At 41.2% G+C, this 23,109-nt stretch overlaps 1 protein-coding gene across 5 annotated transcripts in view; it reads right to left on the bottom strand.

The window, feature by feature from the left end:
- Positions 1–23,109, bottom strand: part of brd9 (bromodomain containing 9) — a 71,500-nt gene that overhangs the window by 19,772 nt on the left and 28,619 nt on the right. For 4 of the 5 annotated variants that reach the window (XM_073024152.1, XM_073024153.1, XM_073024154.1 and 1 more), the window contains exons 8-16: positions 22,570–22,702; positions 20,346–20,421; positions 18,330–18,434; positions 14,418–14,550; positions 6,222–6,333; positions 5,370–5,429; positions 4,172–4,243; positions 2,728–2,836; positions 1,132–1,302 (exon numbers count right to left, since the gene is read on the bottom strand). In XM_073024152.1, the coding sequence (XP_072880253.1) occupies positions 1,132–1,302; positions 2,728–2,836; positions 4,172–4,243; positions 5,370–5,429; positions 6,222–6,333; positions 14,418–14,550; positions 18,330–18,434; positions 20,346–20,421; positions 22,570–22,702 (971 nt within the window). The remainder of the gene's footprint in view (positions 1–1,131; positions 1,303–2,727; positions 2,837–4,171; positions 4,244–5,369; positions 5,430–6,221; positions 6,334–14,417; positions 14,551–18,329; positions 18,435–20,345; positions 20,422–22,569; positions 22,703–23,109) is intronic. The other variant, XM_073024156.1, reaches the window with a different exon arrangement.

Raw genomic sequence — 23,109 nt, 5'->3', positions numbered from 1 at the left:
GGCAGGAGTTCACACTAGATACCCAACATAGCTGCGCTTATCCTAAACAGAGACCCTTTTTAAAAAATGTAGTAGACATACATATCTGGAGGGCCAAGTGTACTATAACAAATCAGTGGTGTGAGTAGCATTAAGCAGGGTGACAGGAAACTAACAAATAATTTTTACTCATTCGCTTCCATGCCATTGTGGTTTTGATGAGAGGAAATGTGTTTTTTTTAATCTAAAGTTCAAACATCTTTTAAAATATGCTACAATAATAACCATAAAACAACTTACTTGTACACCAAGTTGCCCTATTAAACTTTTGAAACAGCATATATAATAGATATAAACAGATAGATATAAACAAAAATGAACCAGAGGAAAATACTTTAGACTTTTAGAAATGCATCTCAGACAAAGGTGATCTTATATTTTATACAAATATTATTTTTTTTAAATCCTTAATATCTCTCATGTGGGAACAGGGCTTTGTGCAAGTATAGCGTAGACAAAATGAGTTGAATAATATAACATGAATTGCACTGGACAGAAGACATAGAGAGTATAAATGGAGTATTAAACCCTAAGGTTTGGCAGAAACATTACTAGCAGCAAAGGTTTGACTCCTACTGACAAAAGTATTTCAACAGGCAAACTCCACTTCTTCAATCATTAAAGTAATTGAGAATGACCTTAAAGAATCAGAAATTTTAAATTCAATCTCCACAGCAAAGTTAAGCGAGAGAGGTGTACAAGGCAATTTCAGAATTGATACCTGAATACATTTCTTCACAGAAATTAATAATGCATGGAATAATCTTCTGTGCTGGTTAGTGGAGACATTAGCTCTGGAATCATTCAAATATCAACTGAATTAGTGAGGAAGCAGAAGAGTGGGGTGAAGAACAGAAAGAATAAATAGCAATAGGATTCAAAAGGAAGAGTATCAAGTTTAAATAGCCTCCATCATCTGCATTTTATCTTCAACTTTTAAGTCTACAGTAGGGCAGAACATGCTGAGACACAAATATTGCATACTTTTCCCCAAACAGCTAAAGAGGGTTTTGTTGAAACATTACTGAAGAATAATCTATTTATATTCATCAGGTGCAGACTGGACCAAAATTATTTTAACTTAGCTTATACCTAGGTGGTGCTGCTCACGGTCGGAGTTGCTGGAGATTGAGCTGAGATTTGAAGAAGGTCGGGAACCGACACGTTCTGTCTGAGCCTCATGCAAATCCTGCAACAATTTGGTGGTCTCATCTAGATTTCTCTGGTTATCATCGTGATCAGGCTCCTTCTTCACTACTTTCCCTAAAATGTGACAAATTTTAAATTAAAGTACAGTTTAAGTAGCTTTAGAAAGCTGGTTAAACTCTCAAGGGATAAGGTAAATAAAATTCTGTCTGCACAAATGAGCAAAATATAAAAGCTTTTTTTCCCAGAAAACCAGGAATTTTTCTGCTCATTAGAACAGGTTGTTAGAAGTGAGAAATAAAACATTTCTCATTTCAGTAACCACCATTACTATAAGAAACCAGTTATTATCTGGCCTAATGAGGAACATTGCTCAGTTAGTAAACAAATTACAGATCCCAGATCAATCTACAAATCAAACGCATCAGCAACATGATTGCCAACTCAATTTTTTTTAATGGAAACAATGCAGACATGAAGAGAGTGACTTTCAACTCAACTGTGTCAACTGGTTTCAAAGTTGTATTCCAGGGTAACTTAATGAGCTAATCAAATAACTAAACAATTTACAGAAGTCACAGTATTTCACTGTTTGGATTTTGTTAGGTAAATATTTTATCTATAATCATATAAAATCTGCCAATGTTGGACATTACTTTTTGCTGAAATGATTCAGAATGAGAAGTTTTCAACCTACTGAAGCACATAAATTATTTAGTATTGGATCTGCAGTGCTGTGAAAACTAAGATGAATGTTAGCTCTACTGTTCAAGAAATAATACAGGAAAGCAACAACAAAAAATCAAGCAAGAAATTCTCATTTGAGAAGACCTGAAAATTCCATAGATCAGAAAAAGATGTGCCTGTAAGAAACAGCAATTCCAACAGACATCAAAAGGTATTAATTTTGCAAATTAACTATGAAGGCCAAAATTAAAACAACTCAGAGAAACTGCTTTGAATTTACTGTTCGGTATTGGTAATTTTTACGCAGTCAATAAAAACTCCATTTCGTGTTCTTGACACAAATTGCAAGTAAACAGAGTGTACACTACATCCTTAAGAAACTCAATAGCTCAATGTTTATTCCAACTCAATGCGAGTTGTAAAGTCAGCATATCATAGTTTTGCTAATTTAAAAAAAATACTATTGCAACATAAATACCTTCATGCTTCTATTAGTTCACCTGCTTGCATTACTGAAATTGTTAGATTATATGAAGGCCAAGATGACACTGTTGAGAAACTTCCATCAAGCCCTGTTGACAGCATCCCTCAGAAGTTGAGCAAAGTTTAAATATACTCCAGTCCATCATATGTGACAATGAAAAGCAGAAGTTAATTCTGGCAATCCCAATTAAGACTTTGCAATAAGATGATCTACTTTTGGTTTCATAAGATTACTTCCCCTAAGGAAAAGGTTTGAATATTCATGACTCTTATGAAAAAGTGTTTCTTTATTTGATGGTTGCTGTTTACGTTAGGATTAAGATGGAACCAACCAACATGAAAGGCCATGTTCCAAGTGCAACATGCACTTACCTAGCGAGTTCAGTAAAGAAATATCTAAAGAAACATCAGAATAAGACTTTACAGGAATGAAATCCAGACCAGGCCGGTTGTCGCCTGTACTCCCATTTGCCTCTCCGGCCTATAGCAAAGAACAAAGTACAATTTTTAAAATCATAGCATGGAACCTTGATTATTAACCAGTAACTCTCATAAGTTCTAGATAAATATACCACTTTCCAGTTTGAAAATACTCTACACAATACTTAAGATCCACTTGCATTAACCCAGTAATACAGATAAACTTTTGTTAAGTAGTCTTAATTCAGGAAGATGAAGATCTTTCCAAAACCAGGTAATACGTGCAAATATAGTTACGTATTTCTCACAAGCCTGCTCTTGAAACACTCTGCTGATTCGCCATTACTAAAAGAATTGGCCCAAATTGGCCTTCTTGATCAATAATGTATATTAGAAAGCAGAATAAATATCATCAACTAAATAATGGATAACTGAAAAGTGAAACATTGAATTCTAATGAAGTGACATATTGACTTTGCTGAGCTGCTAATCGACCAACTGTGAGTTAATTTTTTCTTAAAAATTAACTTTTGCAGATTTGTAGGTGGCAAATATATAATCCTATTTAACTTTGTGCTTAAATATTTCATACAAGATGCAAGTCCAACATTCATAATAAAGTTTTGCATTTCAGCTTCCTAAACTGCCTATCCCTCACCTGAATTTTATGTGCACAGTTCTCAAAAAATACTTTTGTACTTTCTGAAGGTATTTTTTCTTCCAAGCTATTAAACATTTTGATCAAGACATTTATAGATATATAAACAGCTTTCCCCCAACCCATCCCTCTCCATTCATTTCCCATGGGCAACAGTTGCTGCTGAAACATTCAGTGGTTGTTGGGCACTTCACCAGTGTGACATTTTTTTTTGCTCAGCAGCTTCTAAACAAATAACCACAGTCATGGTCATAGGATTGGCCATCACGTCTGATATCATTAGCTCAACAGCCACAGAATGTTGTGCATGTTCTGAGCGTTATAGATCTCTATGACGGGATGAAATAATTTCCATGCTACATCTATCAGCTTAATTCTCAAACTAAAGTACCAGACAGTTCCACTATCTTCACAAGACCTACCCAAATTTCCCTAAAAACAAAAAACCCACCTCTTTAAAAATTAAACATTTTGGACAAATGTATGTTATACTTAATGGAACTGAATGATTTCACTGTTCTATATTATAGCATCATCCTACCTTCTGTTCATTATGAGAGCTTATTCCAAGCAAACTGGCCACTAAATACACCCGTCACTTTTTAAAGTACTTAATGTGATCTAAAGTGGGTTCAGTAGTCTTGAACTTGTGAAAGGCATGAATAAGCTAAGTCTTTTAGTCAAATTTATTACTTGTGGTGTTTTTATTATAGTTACTGTACATTCTAATTCTCTTACCATTATTGGCTTTGATATCTCTGTACAGACAGGTTGCATCTTGGGTTCCTCTTTTATAAAAATAGCTGGAGCCTACAAAAAACATAGTTGAGGCATTGAAGCAGTAGCAGAAAAGATAAATACACTTGAATTAGAAAACAGAGGATGTGAAAGACTGAAATAGAGATTCATTGCTTTGTAAAGCTGGAATAATGCCAGGGATGTTACCACCATATGACAACAGCTGCAGGAAAGGCTAGCACAATTGAATCTACACCTACTATCCACAACTACGTGTTTAGCCTCTGCCAGAAATGGCTGCTTATGTAGGTAAAGTGTTCTAAAATAGAGTTACCATCAATATAGATTAATTTTTCCTGAGTCTGATCAGGTAGGCTGGTGGAGAACTGTTTTGCTGATGTTTAGGGCTTGCTTGGGATATTGTAAACCTCGAAGAAATAGTTAAAAGCTGCTTGTAGATCTTCTTTTGATGTGCAACTAAAAACAATTGTCTGCATACCAGAGTTCAATCAATCAGCACCAAAGTTACTTTGGTTCTTGCACAGAGATGACAATAGCATCAGTCTAATATTATAAGCTATTACCCTGCTGTGCGCCATTTCCATTGGCAACTGGCTTACACGGAGATCTGTTGCACAGGATGGAAGCAATCACCTGATTTGTAGAAGAATCTTGAAACTGAGGTAAATTTGTTTGGTACTCTTAAGGATATTCAATTGACTCTCACTTTATGAAAGACAGTCAAAGGCTTTAGTCATATCAAGGAAGGCTAAACAGAGCTTCAGGTGTTCTCGATGTTTTTTCCCCCAAATGTGCCTGGCTGAGAAAAAATCATGTCGCTGTTGTTTCATGACACTCTGTGAGTACTTCCTACACTGGGGGGGGGGGGGGGGGGGGCCTTGCAGGAAACTACACAAGTTTCTAAAAATAATCTTCCCAGTGAAAAACAGAGGTGTCAAAGTCTCAACAGTTGTAACCCTTTGACCCATTTATCTTGTGAAAACAGTGGCAATGCTAGTCAGTGGGAATATCTTCAGATTTTCAGGAGCAACAAAAGGAGGTGTTTGCCAGAGGTTCTACCTACTCAATTTCAATGTTTTAACTAGTTTGCCATCATGACTTCATTTGCATCTCATGGTTAGTATTGATATCAAATTTTCAGTTTCCTGTAAAGAAAATCTTACGGCAAGCCACGCACCTGCACTTCATCAAGATTCAGTTTGGTATCTTTATTTGTTTTTTGCTCAATATTTCTTTTCTGAAAAAGAAAGGATTCAAACACTGTTAAAATATTATAAAGTTTTTGTAGTTCATACAGCTCAATTGCTTTTTGCAATATTTATGCTACACATCAGTTTTTACTTCCTAATCTGCCAGCATAATCTTCTGTCTCTTTCTTTCATAGGTTCTGGGATAGGCCTGTCCAGGTCAAATCAATACTTTTCATTCCAATCAATGCAAATGGCAGCAAACTACATGTTCTAATTACTGCCTGCATATATTAAAAAAACAGGATTTCCTGGTCTCAGCTATGAAGTGCAGCCATTTGTTAAAGGGGTCTCTGAGTGGCACTAACCTCGATTCTTCAAAATAGATCTGTGGCATCAAATGCTCAGAAGAGCAGGGGCTGCAGAGCATGGGAATGCAAGCTGTTCCATAAAACATAAGGTATATTACCCTTTTTGGCAAATTATTCATTTCCTTTCATTGTCAGTGGTTCTGAGTAATAGAACTGCACTACGGGAGTGTCTTTCTCAAAAGACAGTGGCAATCCAACTGGGCAGCGCCACATTCTCAAATGCAATTGGGAATGGGGAATAAATTCTGACCCTGCCAGCCATAAGTATCATTGTAGATATTTGTCCAAATGCAAACGGCTACGCTTAGTTGCGCAACTTGAATCCACTCTGGAGCTGTGCTAGAAAGGTGGATATTCCAATGCCTTATTAAATCAAACAAATTTTGCACTCTTCTAGAGATGTTGCATGATCCACTAGATAACCTGCAGTCCTTATCAATGTCTATTACAGCCACGCAAAGTTGTTCTTACCTGTGATAAGTGGTAGACGGTCTTGGAATGTTCCCCTGCTGTGATTTGATTCAATAAATCATCAACCATTTTCTTTGTGGAGCTTCCACAATCTTTAACAAACTCTTGCAAACTGCAGAAAATTTTTAAAAAAATACACAATGGTAAGGAAATTTAGACTCTCCTTTAAAAAAAACCTGCAAAATTACATTCAAAACTTAAAATGTCATAGTGTGGCGACCCACTTCCTAGCGCACTCGAACCGGCTCACAAATAGCCAGCGCGCCGGCATAAAGGCCAGTCCCAAAAGGGCGCCAAGTCTGCTTCACCAGCAAGGAGAAAAGCCCGCGCGGGACTGTGAATATGTGCCCCCTACAGCATCCGCGCGCGGGACAGGACTGTGAATACGTGCCCCCTACAGCATCCGCGCCCGGGGAGGGCGGGATCAGGAAGGCTTTAAAGCGAGGCCGCGAAGTTCGAATAAAATCTTTTTGTAACTGCAGTTTACCGACTCCATGTCGTTATTTCAGCGCTGCATGTAGCACACCGCTACAATTGGTGACCCCGACGGCCCAAACAATATTTGGGCCGAAGATGACCAATGCCGCATCTGTTCATGCAGTTTTGTTGAAACTGCCAAGCTTCTGGACGCTGCGACCTCACCTATGGTTCCAGCAAGCAGAAGCCCAATTCCACGTTCGGCAGATAACCTCGGAGGACACATGTTACTACTACGTGGTGAGCTCCCTCGACCAGGACACAGCGGCCCAGGTTGAGGAGTTCATACAGTCTCCCCCAACGGACGGCAAATACACGGAATTCAAAGCCCTGCTCATAAGGACTTTCGGACTGTCACGGCGCAAGCGGGCTGCCCGCTTACTGCACCTGGATGGTTTGGGAGACAGACCTCCATCGGCTTTAATGAATGAGATGGTGTCTCTGGCCGGAGGACACAAGCCCTGCCTCATGTTTGAGGCATTCCTGGAGCAGCTGCCCGAGGACATACGCCTGCTGCTGTCCGAAGCGGATTTCAGCGACCCCCGGCTGTGGAACGTCAAGAAGGAGAGTGGGGCGTCCGTCGCACAGATCACCAGGCCACGGTCCCAGCAGCAGACCAGACCAGGCCCGGCCACAGAGCCCGCTAACCCCAGAGGCAGGGGTGAGGAGACCAACGAACAATGGTGCTTCTACCACCAGCGGTGGGGTGCAGAAGCCCGTCGCTGTCGCCCGCCCTGCAAGTTCACGGGAAACGCCAGGGCCAGCCGCCGCTGATGGTTACGGCGGCTGGCCATCGGGATAGCTTCCTGTATGTGTGGGACAAGTGGTCGGGACGCCGTTTTTTGGTCGACACCGGTACCAAGATCAGCTTCTTACCTCTGTCAAGTTACGACACCCGCAACAGGGCACCAGGTCCCACCCTGAGGGTCGCGAACTGCAGCACAGTAAGGACCTACGGCACCCGTACGGTGCAGCTACAGTTCGGCTCCAGCCGGTTCACGTGGGACTTCACACTGGCCGCCGTAGCCCAACCGCTTCTGGGTGCGGATTTTTTGCGGTCTCACAGCCTACTGGTCGACCTGCCAAGGCAGAGACTGGTCCATGCCCAGACCTTTCAGACGTTCTCTCTGGGTGAAGCCCAGTTGCCAGCCCCAAACCTCGACTCCATCACACTGTCCGACAACGACTTCACCAAAGTCCTGGCGGATTTCCCATCAGTTCTGGCACCGCAGTTCAAGGCAGCCATGCCCAGACATGGCGTACAGCACCACATCCCGACCCAGGGACCACCCCCCATGCCAGCGCACGAAGGCTCCCCCCGGACAAGCTCCAACTGGCGAAGGAGTTCAAGAGGATGGAGGAATTGGGGATCATACGGCGGTCCAACAGCCCATGGGCCTCCCCGCTGCACATGGTGCCCAAAGCAACAGGGGGTTGGAGACCATGCGGCAACTACCGCAGGCTGAACAAGGCTACAACACCGGACCGCTACCCTGTGCCGCACATTCAGGACTTTGCAGCAAATCTGCACGGCGCACGGATCTTCTCCAAAGTAGACCTTGTCCGGAGATACCATCAAACCCCGATGCATCCGGACGACGTCCCCTAAACGGCACTCATCACCCCGTTCGGCCTTTTCGAGTTCCTCCGCATGCCATTCGGCCTGAAGAATGCCGCACAGACGTTTCAGCGGTTAATGGACGCGGTGGGACGTGACCTGGACTTCGCTTTCATCTATTTGGACGACATCCTCATAGCCAGCAGCAGTCGTCAGGAGCATCTGTCCCACCTCCGTCAACTCTACGCCCGACTGAGTGAATACGGCCTGACAATCAACCCAGCCAAATGCCAGTTCGGGCTCGGCACCATCGACTTCCTGGGCCACAGGATCACTACAGATGGGACAACCCCTCTGCCCGCTAAGGTAGACGCAGTCCGCCATTTCCCCTGACCCACCACAATCAAAGGCCTTCAGGAATTCATGGGTATGGTAAACTTCTACCACCGCTTCCTCCCTTCAGCTGCCCAAATCATGCGCCCCCTGTTCGCCCTGATGTCGGGTCCGGGCAAGGACATTACCTGGGACGAGGAGTCCGCCACCGCTTTCATTAAAACGAAAGAAGCCTTAGCAAACGCCGCGATGCTAGTGCACCCCAGAATGGATGTCCCTACCACCCTCACAGTGGACACATCTAACTCGGCAGTCGGTGGGGCACTGGAGCAACTCATCGAGGGTTGCTGGCCACCCCTGGCGTTTTTCAGCAAACACTTGCGACCACCCGAGCTCAAATACAGTGCTTTCGACCGGGAACTGTTGGTGCTATACCTGGCAATCCGGCATTTCAGGTACTTCTTAGAAGGTAGGCCCTTCACCGCGTTCACGGACCACAAGCCGCTTATCTTTACGTTCACGAAGGTGTCCGATCCCTGGTCGTCCCGCCAGCAGCGCCATCTGTCCTACATCTCTGAATACACGACAGATGTCCGGCACATCTCGGGTAAGGACAATGTCATGGCGGACGCACTCTCTCGCCCTAACATTCATGCCTTTTCCCAAGGGGTAGACTTTGAGGCGCTGGCAGAGGCGCAGCAGGCAGACGAGGAGATCCCTAGTTACAGAATTGCAGTCTCCGGTTTGCAGCTCCAGGACCTCCCCGTAGGCCCAGGTGAGAGGACCCTACTCTATGACGTCGCCACCGGCCAACCCCGTCCCGTCGTCCCGGCAGCCTGGCGGCGGCGCATTTTCGACTCCATTCATAACTTAGCGCACCCCTCCATCAGGACAACTGTCCGGATGGTCTCCAACAGGTTTGTTTGGCATGGACTCCACAAGCAAGTCAGTGAATGGGCCAAAACGTGCATGCACTGCCAGACGGCCAAGGTGCAGTGGCACACCAAAGCTCTGCCGCAGCAGTTCCACCCCACCCACCGGCATTTTGACCACATTCATGTGGATATCGTGGGCCCCCTGCCAGTGTCGCGAGGAGCGCAGCACCTCCTCACTATCGTGGAATGGTTCACCAGATGGCCAGAGGCGATCCCGCTCACCGACACCACCTCCGAATCTTGCGCCCGGGCGCTGATCGCCACCTGGGTATCCCGCTTTGGTGTACCGGCCCACATTACCTCCGACGGAGGCACCCAGTTCACCTCTGGCCTGTGGTCAGCTATGGCCAGCCTTTTGGGGACACAGCTGCACCACACAACTGCCTACCACCCACAGTCGAACGGCCTGGTGGAGCATTTCCACTGTCACCTGAAGTCGGCTCTCATGACCCGCCTGAAAGGGCCTAACTGGGTGGACAAGCTTCCCTGGGTCCTGCTAGGCATCTGCATGGCACCCAAAGACGATCTGCACACCTCGTCGTCCTAGTTGGTGTACGGCGCACCCCTGGTCGTCCCCGGGGAGTTCATACCAGCCCCAAGGGGGCACGAGGCAGAACCCGCAGCAGTCCTGGGCAGACTACACAAGAGGCTCGGCAACCTGGCCCCCATACCCACTTCGCAGCATAGGCAGAACACAACCTGCAGAACTGTAAGTTTGTGTTTGTACGACGGGGCGGGCATCGGCCACCACTACAGCGGCCCTACGAGGGGCCGTTTACAGTGATCAAGAACAACGGGTCCACGTTCGTGCTGGACGTTGGGGGGAGAGAGGAGGTTTTCACGGTGGACCGACTCAAACTGGCCCATGTGGACATGGTGCAACCGGTCGAGTTTCCGGCACCGTGGCGCAGAGGCAGACCTCCCAAACAGGGTCCGGCCCAGACTGTGGACATTGGAGGGTGTATCGCCGGTTCTGGGGGGGGGGTTATGTGGCGACCCACTTCCTAGCACACTTGAACCGGCTCACAAATAGCCAGTGCGCCGGCATAAAGGCCAGTCCCAAAAGGGCGCCAAGTCTGCTTCACCAACAAAGGGAAAAGTCCGCGCAGGACTGTGAATACGTGCCCCTACAGCATCCGCGCCCGGGGAGGGCGGGATCAGGAAGGCTTTAAAGCGAGGCCGCGAAGTTCGAATAAAATCTTTTTGTAACTGCAGTTTACCGACTCCGTGTCGTTATTTCAGCGCTGCGTGCAGCACACTGCCACAATAGTACAATTTTCTGCTGTTTCTGAATTTTGACGGTGTAGAATCTTGAGTATTTACTAAAATAAATGTAAAATCTAGCAGCAAACATACATAGTGAAATTTAGTCAAGACTATCTTCTATATGTTAACTGTTACTGCCATCTGCTGGACATTTTTTACATTTTAGGAATATGCTGCACAGCAGCACCATTTGATTCATGAATAAGAATCAGAATCAGGTTTATTATCACTGGCATGCGTCGTGAAATTTGTTAACTCATCAGCAGCAGTTCAACGCAATACATAATATAGAAGAAAAAAATAGTAAGTAAATTACAGTAATACTGAATAGATTAAAAATCATGCAAAAACCAGAATATAACACCATTTTGCTTAACGAGGTCAACTAGACAAGGCTGCCCATTATCACCTGCTTTATTTGTATTGGCAATAGAACCATTAACAGAATTAATTAGAACAGATTCAGATATTGGGGGCTTTAGAGTTAATCAAGAAGAATATAAGATTAATTTATTTGCTGATGATGTTTTGATTTATTTAACAAACCCATTGCAATCCTTGCAAAGATTATCCTTTAGATTGGAAGAATATGGGAAAGTATCAGGTTATAAAGTAAATTGGGATAAAAGTGAAATTTTGCCCCTCACCAAAGGAAATAATAATCAATGTCGATTAGCAACTCAATTTCGATGGTTAATGAATGGGATAAAATATTTAGGTATTAGAGTTGATAACGACGTTAAAAATTTATATAAACAAAACTATTTGCCATTATTTAAAAAAAAAGGATCTTGATAAATGGATGATGTTACCAATAACATTAATAGGTAGAGTTAATGCTGTAAAAATGAATATATTTCCTAGATTGCAATATTTATTTCAAAATTTACCAATACAATTACCTCAGAAGTTTTTTCAAGAACTGAATAAACATGTAAGGAAATTTCTTTGGAAAGGTAAGATGTCAAGAATATCATTGGAAAAATTGACATGTAAATTTGATTTAGGGGGGGTTACAACTTCCAAATTTTAAGAATTATTATAAAGCAAATCAACTTAGATTTATTGCGTCTTTTTTTGATGAAGAAAAATCGGCATGGATTAAAATAGAATTAGATAAGATAGGAGAAAATATACCAGAGGATTTTATATATAAATGGGAATCCAAATGAATACGGGAAAAAAAAGAATCTCCTATATTAAGACACTTCATTGATTTATGGAATAAGGTAAATATGGACGATGAGATAAAGAAATCTTTATTAGCAAAAAGAACTTTAATTCAAAATAGGCTTATTCCTTTTACAATGGATAATAAACTTTTACATAATTGGTTCCAAAAGGGGATTAAATATATAGGTGATTGTTTTGAAGGAGGTATATTGATGTCGTTTGATCAATTAAAAAATAAATATAAAATATCAAATAATACTCTTTTCTGTTATTTTCAATTAAAAGCCTATTTACGAGAAAAGCTGGGACAAACAATGTTGATGCCAAAACCTAGTGAAGTAGAAATATTAATTCAGAAAGGGAAAATCAAAAAATTTATATCTTGTATGTATAATTTGATTCAAAAGCAAACAATTAAGTTAGGAATTCACAAATCAAGACAAAAATGGGAATCTGATCTGAATGTTAAAATTGATGAAAAAAATTGGTCAAGATTATGTTCTGATAGTATGAGAAATAAAATAAATGTTCGACTTAGATTAATACAATATAATTTTTTACATCAATTATATATAACACCACAGAAAATAAATAGATTTAATTTAAATATGTCTGACCAATGTTTTCGATGTAGTCAAGAAATTGATATTTTTTTACATTCTACCTGGTCCTGTTTTAAAATTCAACCATTTTGGATAAATTTAAGACTTTTATTGGAACAAATTATTGGAGTACAACTCCCGCATAGTCTATTATTATTTTTATTAGGAGACATTGAAGGGACAATACCGAAACTTAAATTGAACAAGTATCAGAAAAAATTTATAAAAATTGCATTGGCAGTAGCCAAAAAAGTTATCGCAGTTAGTTGGAAATCTGATTTATATTTAACTATGGATCATTGGAATAATGAAATACATAGTTGTATCCCATTTGAAAAAATTACATATAATCTAAGAAATGAATATGATATATTTTTGAAAATTTGGCTCCCATACTTACAAAAGTTAGGATTAAATACACAGGTCCTTTGAAGATAAAACCATAGTAATTGGGGAAAGTAAAAACAAATATCAAAATTATTTTGAACTCCATGGAGCATGTGGGGATCCTCCGATATCCAGGCAATCATTTTCTTCTTTCTATTTTTTTTTAGATAAGGGTTAAGGGGGGAGGGTTAAGGGGAGGGTCAACATTATTTTTCTTACTATTTTATTATCACATTTATTCCTTGTAATTTCTAAAATTTAATAAATAAATAAATAACCCAGAATATATATTAAAAAAGATAGTGTTTGTGGGTTCAATGTCCATTTAGGAATTGGATGGCAGAGGGGAAGAAGTGTTCCTGAATCACTGAGTGTGTGCCTTCAGGCTTCTGTATCTCCTACCTGATGATAATAGTGAGAAAAGGGCATGTCCTGGCTGCTGGAGGTCCTTAATAATGGACACTGCCTTTCTGAGACACTGCTCCTTGAATATGTCCTGGATACTTTGTAGGCTAGTACCCAAGATGGAGCTGTCTAGATTTACAACCCTCTGCAGCCTCTTTTGGTCTTGTGCAGTAGCCCCTCCATACCAGACAGTGATGCAGCCTGTCAGAATGATCTCCACAGCACATGACCATCCACATTCAAATAAGGTAGGATGTGAAGTTGATAGGTGGCAAGTAACATATGCATACATGTAGCAGGCAATGGCAACATGCAACAAGAGCCTCCTCTTAACAGTCCTTTCGCAATGCTGAGTGGGCAGCAAGTGGTAATAAGGCTTCATTGATGTGGTTTCACTCCCAATATACACTGGTAGTTTTTGACAATTCAAAGTCGTTCAAGATAATTTCACCATTTTAAAATATCTTGCATATTTAGGTATTAAGGAACAACTAAAGTGGTTAAATTTCATAAATTAACAATTGTCAATTGTGTATAGTTTATGTTTTTGCTGCTTATATACTATGTACCTGTGATGCTGCAAGTAAGCTTTTCACTTCAGCTGTGCATACATTTAAGGGCATATGACAATAAACTTGACTTAGACTTGATTTACTTGTGTTTACAACTTGATTGTAAGTATTTTTTTTACACGCAATATTAAAGTAATCAACAATCAGGCTCTTTAATCAAAGTGAATAACTACGCTCATTTGATGCCTTATTGAAATGTTCCCACAACCAATGATCTGACCATTAAGGACTCTTTATCTCATGTTCTTGATATTGATTGCTATTTATTTATATTTGCATTTGCACAGTTGTTTGTCTTCTGCACTCTGATTGATATTTCACTGATACTGTTATAGTTACTATTCTCTAGACTTGCTGAGTATACCCCACAGGAAAATTAATCCTAGGGCTGTATATGGTGACGTATGTACTTTGAAATTAATAAAATTTACTTTGAACTTTGAAAACTAAATGCTTACTCTATAGCTTGTATCTATGACTTGTATTACCTTAAGGCACACTGAACCCCAGTTTCTTCTCCATATGTGGAATACAGCAATTCTGTCTCCTCTGGAGTCAAATTTGGGAAGATGGTGTTGTTTTGGATGGACTGTGCAGTGTACACACAGTTGAGATAAGTAACTGCAGTGGATAAAGATAAGTCTTAATGCTGTTGCATTCAATATGTTTCATATTAAACATGAAAGCAAGAAACATTTGTATTACCACTTGCACCGGCTGCTTGTTTCACACTCTCACCACCCTAAGTAAAGAAGTTCCCCATAATGTTCCCCTTAAACACTTCACTTTTCACCCTTAAACCATGGCGTCTATTTGTAGTCTCACCCAACTTAGTGAAAAAAGCTTGCTTGTGTTTAACCTATCTGCTCGTTATTTTGTATCCTGCTATCGAATATCCCCTCAAACTTCTATGTTCAAGGTAATAAAGTCCTAACCTATTCAACATTTCCCTGTAACTGAGGTCAAGCACCAGTGACATCCTAGTAAATTTTCTCTGCACTCTTTCAATCTTATTTATGTCCTTCCTATAGGTAGGTGACCAAAACTGCACACAATACAAAACTTCCCAACTCCTGTACTCAATATATTGATTTATGAAGGCTAATGTGCTAAAAGCTTTCTTTGTGACCCCTTTCACCTACTCTAGTTGGTCCTCCCTTCATGCAACTTGTCTGCATTAAATTCCATCTGCCATTTTCCCAACTAGTGCAGATCCTGCTGCAAGCTTTGACAGACCTCTTGATGCTCACTTACATCCCCGACCTTGGTATCATGCACAAATCTGCTGATCCACTTTACCACATTATCATCCAGATTGTTGTACAGATGATAAACAACAAACCCAACACCCATCCCTGTGGCACACCACTAGTCACAGACCTTCAGTCAGAAGGGCAATCATCTACTACCACTCTTTGACTTCTCCTGCGAAGCCAATGTCTAATCCAATTTACTACTCCATCTTGAATGCCAAGGGCCTTGTGTTTTCTTTTAGCCCTCCAGATCAACCTTTTGACCGACCTCCTAACGTGGGACCTTCTCAATGGTCTCACCAAAGTCCAAGTAGACAACAGCCACTGCCTTACCTTCAACTTTTCTGGTAACTTCCTCGAAAACTCTGTAAGATTGGTTAGATATGACCTACCACAAAGCCATGTTGACTATTCCTAATCAGTTCCTGTCTATACAAGTACTTACATGTCCAGTCCCTTAGAATACCTTCCAATAACTTTTCCACTACTGACGTCAGACTCACCAGCCTATAAATCCTGGCTTATTCCTAGAGCCTTTCTTAAAAGATCGAACATCAGCTATCCTCCAATCCTCTGGCACTTCACCTGTGGCTAAGGATGTTTTAAACAATTCTGTTAGGGCCCCTGCAATTTTTTTAACTTGCGCCCCACAGGGTGTAAGGGAACACCCTGTCTGGTCTTATGGATTTATCAACCCTGATTTGCCTCACGACAGTGAACAGTTCCTCCTCTATAACTTGTATAGGTTCCATGACCTCGGTGCTGCTTTGCTTCACTACTTACAGACTCTGTGTCCATCTCTCAAGTAAATATAGTTGCAAGACTTCCATTTAAGATCTCCCCATCTCTTTTGGCTCCATGCATAGACTACCACTCTGATTTTCCAGAGGGCCAATTTTGTCCCTTGCTATCCTTTTGCTCTTAGTAGGACCCCTTAGAATTCTCCATCACCTTGTCTGCTAGAGCAACCTCATGTCTTCTTTTAGCCTTCCTGATTTCCTCCTTAAGTGTTCTCTTGCATTTCTTATACTCAAGTATCTCACTTGTTCCTACCTGCTTATTCCTGCTATGCACCTCCTACTTTTTCTTAACTGGTGCCTCAATATCTCTCGAAAACCAAGATTCCCTAAATCCATTATCCTTGCTTTTTTATTCTGAAAAGAACGTACAATCTATACTCTCAGAATTTCACTTTGGATGACCCACTTACCAAGTACATCTTTGCCAGAAAACAATATGTCTCAATCCACATTTGCTAGGTTCTTTCTGATACCCAAAACTGTCCTTTCTTCAATTTAGAACCTCAATCTGAGGACCAGTCCCATCCTTTTCCACAATTACATTGAAACTAATGGCACTATGATCACTAGATGCAAAGCGTTCCCCTACAAATTTGCATCACCTGCCCTGTCTCATTCCCTAAAAGGACATCTAATATTGCATCCTCTCATTGGGACTTCTGTGTACTGATTAAGGAAACTTTCCTGAACACATTTGACAAACTTTCCCATCCAGATCTTTTACAGTATGGATTCCTCAGTCAATGTGTGGAAAGTTAAAATCACCTACCATCACAGCCTTGTTTCTTGCAACAGACTGCAACCTTTCTACAAACTTCCTTCTCTAAATCCCATGAACTGTTGTGTGATGTTTAATATAATCTCATTAATGTGGACATAAATTTCTTATTCCTCAATTCTACCTATAAAGTCTTACTAGACGAGCTCTCCAGCCTGAGCACTGCCATGACATTTTCCCTGACTAGTAACATCACCCCTTCTCCCTTTAACCCCACCTGCTCTATCACATATAAAACAATGGAGCCCTAGTACATTGAGCTGTCCGCTCCGCCCCTCCTGCAACCAAGTCTCACTAATGTCTACAAAGTCATAATTCCACGTGCTGATCCATGCTCTAAGCTTATCTACCTTTCCTACAATACTCCTTGAATTGAAATATACGCAGTTTACACCACAAGCCTCAGCATTCTCAACCTTATGATTCCTGACATTGTATACAAGCTTAACAACATCTTTCTCCACAACCACTCCACTACCTGTTCTAGCACTCTGGTTCCCATTCCCTTACAACTCTAGTTTAAACCCCTCTGTGCAGCCTTAGCAAGTCTTTCCACTACGATAGTAGTCCCCCTCCAGTTCAGGTGTCAACTGTCCCTACTTGTACAGGTCCCACCTTCTCTGGAAGAGAGCGCAATGATACAAAAATCTGAAGCCCTCCCACCTGCACAATTGCCACGTATTTCTAGCCTCACTGGTATGTGGCATAGGTAGCAATTGTGGGATCATGTCCCTGGAGGTCCTATCCTTTAACTTTAACACCTAACTCTCTGAACTCACTTTGCAGGACCTCGTCACCCCTCCTCCCCATGACATATGGAGCATTGCTGATCTGATAGGAATAGAATAAATGGATGCATGGACTACAACCTCTGATTGCTCACCCTCCCAATTTAAGAGTGCTATGGAATCGATCTAAGATGTCCCTGACCCTGGTGCAAGGGAGGCCAGATACCATTAGGAAATCTCATTCTCATCCACAGAACCTCCTTTCTGTTCCCCTAACCAACAAATCACCTATCACTACAACTTGCTTCTTCTCCCCCCCACCCACCCATTCCCTTCTAAGGCAAAGAGCCAGGCTCACTGCCAAAAGCCTAACTAACATCTATGGCTTTTGTGTGGTTGTTTCCAGCAATGGCCCCAAGATACTCTCCACTGGCTGCCTATCTCTTTTTCTCCTCCTGACGGTCACCTAGTTACCTGTGTCCTGCATCTGGGGTGTAACTACCTCTCTGTATGTCCTGTCTATCAACCCCTCAGCCTCCCAAATGATATGGAGGTCACCCAGTTTCAGCTCCAACTCTTTAACATCCACTAATTTTCCTTTCCTATCTTGCTGTATACATTCCATAAAATAGATTAATTAAAGACTAGGCTGATCTTTTAAACAGGCTAACATGAAGTCCACCATTTTGCTGACTGCTGATGTGAGGCTGACTATTCAACAGATTTCCATTCTCTCTCCTTCCTTTTATTCATAGCACCTCCCAATCTACCAGCCTATTCCAGAATCTCGAACAACCATTCATAAAAATTAGTTCAGGATGCAGCAGGGGAGAGGTCTTACCAGACAACGCTTTGTTTCTCCGATCATCTTTAAATCCCATTGTATTGATGCCTGGTTGGAGTTTAGTTGTAAGGGAACTCAGATCCACTGGGTGAACCTCTTCCTCTGCAATGTTAACAGGAACATTTAATCACATTTTCAACCCAGATACATATATATTACAAGTGATAAATCAGAAGAGGCTCTCAAGTCATGAACAGTCAATGGCCACTTCATTAGGGACACCTACTCATTAATGTAAATATCTAATTAGCTAATCATCTGGCAGTAACTCAATGCATAAGAGCATGCAGATATGGGCAAGTGGTTCATTTGCTGTTCAGACCACACATCAGAATGGAGAAGAGAGATAAATTAAGTGACTTTGGCTGTGGAATGATTGTTGGTACCAGACAGGTGATTTGAGTATCTCAGAAAAGGCTAATCTCAACAGTGATGTGCAGAAGAGCATCACTGAATGCACAACACATTGAACTTTGAAGTGGATGAGCTACAGCAGAACCACACCGTGTTCCACTACTACTTAGCGTACATCCACATTACAACCCTGTGCTAATTTCCCCATTGCAAATTGATTATAGTTGACGTGGAGTTGCATTTACCATGGCAGCAGTGAAGTAGAAGTACTAACCTTCAGTGAAACTCAACTAAAACAGCAATACAGTGGTTAAAAATATTTGAAACTAGGCTTTCTGTGGTATGCAATTCATGATGACCCTTGAGCACTTTCAACAATATGCAAGGTACAGCAGGTGTGAGATAAAGTGGTCTCCATGATAAAATAGTAGAGTACTAGTTAACATCGTAGTATCCCAGATAGCTGGATGAAAACAGGACATGAATCAGGTGTTCCTTAGGGTAATTGCTTAGGTACAATCATTTTCAGCAACTTCATCAATGACCTTCCTTCAATTGCAAGGTAAGAGGTTCATTGATGGTTACACAGCATTTAAGACCATCTGTGACTCATCATATAATGAAGCAGTCAATATCCAAGTGGAGCAAGACCTGGACTATATCTATGGCTGGGTTGCTAGGTGGCAAGTAACATTCACACCCAAGTGTCAGGCAATGACAATATCCAACAAGAAGATTTCCAGCTTTTATCCCCTGACATTTAACAGCATTACCATCAATCAATTCCCAACTCAAAATATTCCTAGGTAGGTTACCATTGACCAGGAACTATATACTCAATATAGCTACAGAGTCAAAAGACAAAGGACCTGAGGAAAATAATTCACTTCCTAACTTACCAAACCCAAAACAACAATTACATAGCTCAAATCAGGATTAAGATGGAATATCCTCCAATTGCCTGGATAATTGCAACTTCAAAAACATTTTTTTGAACATTTTGATCACCAGATCAAAATCCTGGAACTCCTTAAAAGCTTTTTGGGTTTACTCACACTTACCTGATCCAACAATCTGGCTGATAACTGAATTACCAAGCAAGTAATTGAATTCAAAAGAAATTAGAATTGAAGAATAAATACTGGTCTTACAAGCATTGCCCAATTCACTGTATGGATCAATTAAATCAATCTAGTTAACAGCCTATCCACCAATCTCAGCCTTCACTTTGTGGCGACCGTATGTTCCATCTACAAAGTTAACTGCAGCAAATTTACCAAGACCTTTTGAAGAGTACCAGCCACCTGCCCCACTGAAAAGGGCAAAAAACACGTGGAAATGCCAACCTACAAATTCTCCACCAAGCCACACAATCCTGAATTTGAAGTATGGGTCTTGTTCCTTGGCTGAAAATAATGGAATTCCTTGCAATATACAGATTTATAGAAGATCCTTCACCAAAAGACTACAATAGTTCATGGTGACTGTCAGCTTCTCAATTAAGTATGGGCATTAAAGGATGACCTTTTCGGTAATAACCCCACCAATGAGTGAATGAAAAAAATTAGACATGCTGTCAAAATTGCTGTGAATTCAAAATCTCTTGCTTTATGGCACTCTGGATCATTTTAAGAATTGCAAGCACCAGAGTAAACTTGCCTTCAGTCTCTGGATCAGACTGGTTTACGACAGCAAAGAGCAAAGGACCATCACCGTCCTTTTTGAGGTAGCCAATCTGGAATGAAATACAAATATAGTTAGATCAAATGCATTTATTTCAGTTATCAACAAAGTGTACTAAAACTAACAATCCATTTTGTCGATTAAAATTTGCATGAACCAAGAACTTTCATGTCAAAACACTGTTGGTATCCTAAATTCTAAAGGATCAGTAGATTCTCTCAATGATAACCAAGGTTTTTAATATCATGAATCCTTACAAGAATGCCCATTTTAAATCTAATGCAGATTGTTTATGCAACTTTTTCATTTTAAATTGTTAATTATTGAAAACAATCTTATCTGAAGACTGGGTCACATACGCTCCTCTCCCTACTGCCCTCCCATCTCACAAAAATGTGAAATTCCCATGACAACTATTTTTCGCAGCTTTGTGGGATTAACAATCTGAAAACCTCATTCTGTACCTGTCTTGCAAGACAGAACATAATAGAAGTAGTGACATTGCCTCAGCTTGTGCATCCCAAGGTAGTGCTTTTGGAAAGTCTTGGCATCTGACCCTCCCGCCCATAAAATTTTGACTTTAGCAATCAAATACCAGAAGTCAGATTCAGCCTGACTCACAAACAGCTGGTCACCATCCACGCTCAATGAAGGCAAATAAGTTTTAGCCCACTTCACTGATGAAGATGCAGTCTACTGAATCAATATAAATCTCAAAACAACATCAAAGAGCAAATTAGGTTTGCATTGTTTCCACAGAAATAAACAATTATCAATTACTGTGCTGGCAGAAGGACCTAGACATATTAGGACAATGGGCAAAGAAGTGGCAGATGGAACACTGTGTAGGGAAGTGTATGATTATACACTTTGGTAGAAGGAATAAAGGCGTAGACTATTTTCTAAATGGGGAGAAAATTCAGAAATCAGGTATGTAAAGGGACTTGGGAATCCCCTGTAGGATTCCCTAAATGTTAATTTCCAGGTTGAATCAGTGATAAGAAAGGCAAGTGCAATGTTAGTATTCAAGAGGACTAGATTATAAAAACAAGATGTAATGCCAAGGTCATGACTGAATGGTCAGACTGCTCTAGGGAGTATTGTGAACAGTTTTGGGCTGCTTTCTATGAAAGGATGGGTTGGTATTGGAGCAGGTCCAGAGGGATTTACAAGACCAATCACAGGGAAACAGATCCTGGAAAGGTGTAATAATAACAGAGTTGTCGTGATGGGAGATTTTAATCTCCCAAATATAGATTGGCATCTCCCTAGAGCAAGGGGTTTAGATGGGGTGGAGTTTGTTAGGCGTGTTCAGGAAGGTGTCTTGACACAATATGTAGATAAGTCTACAAGAGGAAAGGCTGTACTTGATTTGGTATTGGGAAATGAACCTGGTCAGGTGTCAGATCTCTCAGTGGGAGAGCATTTTGGAGATAATGATCATAATTCTATCTCCTTTACCAAAGCATTGGAGAGAGATAGGACAGATAAGTTAGAAAAGTGTTTAATTGGAGTAAGGGGAATTATAAGGCCATCAGGCAGGAAATTGGAAGCTTAAATTGGAAACAGATGTTCTCAAGGAAAAGTACGGAAGAAATGTGGCAAATGTTCAGGGCATATTTGTACGAAGTTCTGCATAGGTAATGTTAGAGATCTAGAAGATTATAAGGCTAACAGGAAGGAGCTTAAGAAGGAAATTAGGAGAGCCAGAAAGGACCATGAGAAGGCCTTGGCTGGCAGAATTGAGGAAAACCCCCAAGGCATTCAAGCCATGATAGTATGGCAGACAGACTTGATGAGCCGAATGGCCTAATTCTCCACGTCTTATGGCCTAAGCCATCCACACCAAAAGGGAGCAGCAGGTTTGTTCCTCTGCAGAGGTTTATCAAGACATAAAATATCTACAATGACAGAGGGAGGATCCACAGCAGTTTTTACAATGGAAGTAAACAACTAGATGGGAGGAAGAATGGAAATGTTAAGCTGTGTGATGAAGAGGAGGTATGAGAGGCCATTCTGATTTTTTTGCACAGGAATTCAGGTGCAGATACTTTCCTTCTGTACTGTTTATGAATCATCTTACAATTATATATGGTTCCAGTCAGAAGACATAGAGATGCAGTCAGGAATGCTTTCACACCATTTCAGATTGTATTCTCATGCACAGTATATCCTTCATCCAACTGACTTACTGATATACCTTAGAATTAGCAGCACTTCTGCTAATTCTATCTCGGGCTTCATCCGCTGCATGTTCCACCAATGCCAAGACGTGTTCCTCAGCAGTGCTGTCAGTTGAACTGCATGCATTTCCTTCTGGCTCATATAAGTAACTGAAATATTATAAAAAGGGAGGTAATAGGAAGTGAGCAATCTAATAAATCAGCTCCACCAACACTATGCAACTATTAGTACATAAGTCCTATTTAGGACTAAAGATAGAACCAAGATATTACAAGATTTCAAAATGTAAATTATAATCTCTTAAAAATATAATGCAATTGGATAAAGGTGATCGGTACTATGCAACCATAGTATAGCAAGGAATCACTGGGCTGGATCTTACTGAACTGCTTACATATTTATAGCTGTGGTCCTTAACCATTTGGGCTCATCTGTACTAGATGTGAAATGTCACTCCTGCTAATTCCAAGCACCCAAGGATGAGGCAGTGAGATGGAGTGAGACCTCAAGAGGTATTACTGTTTTACCATTACCCTGGAATACTCTCACAGCAACA

The sequence above is a fragment of the Hemitrygon akajei genome, chromosome 20, assembly GCF_048418815.1.
Source record: "Hemitrygon akajei chromosome 20, sHemAka1.3, whole genome shotgun sequence".
NCBI lineage: Eukaryota > Metazoa > Chordata > Chondrichthyes > Myliobatiformes > Dasyatidae > Hemitrygon > Hemitrygon akajei.
Note: the sequence above shows the minus strand (reverse complement) of the source record. Positions and strands in the feature narration are given on the sequence as shown.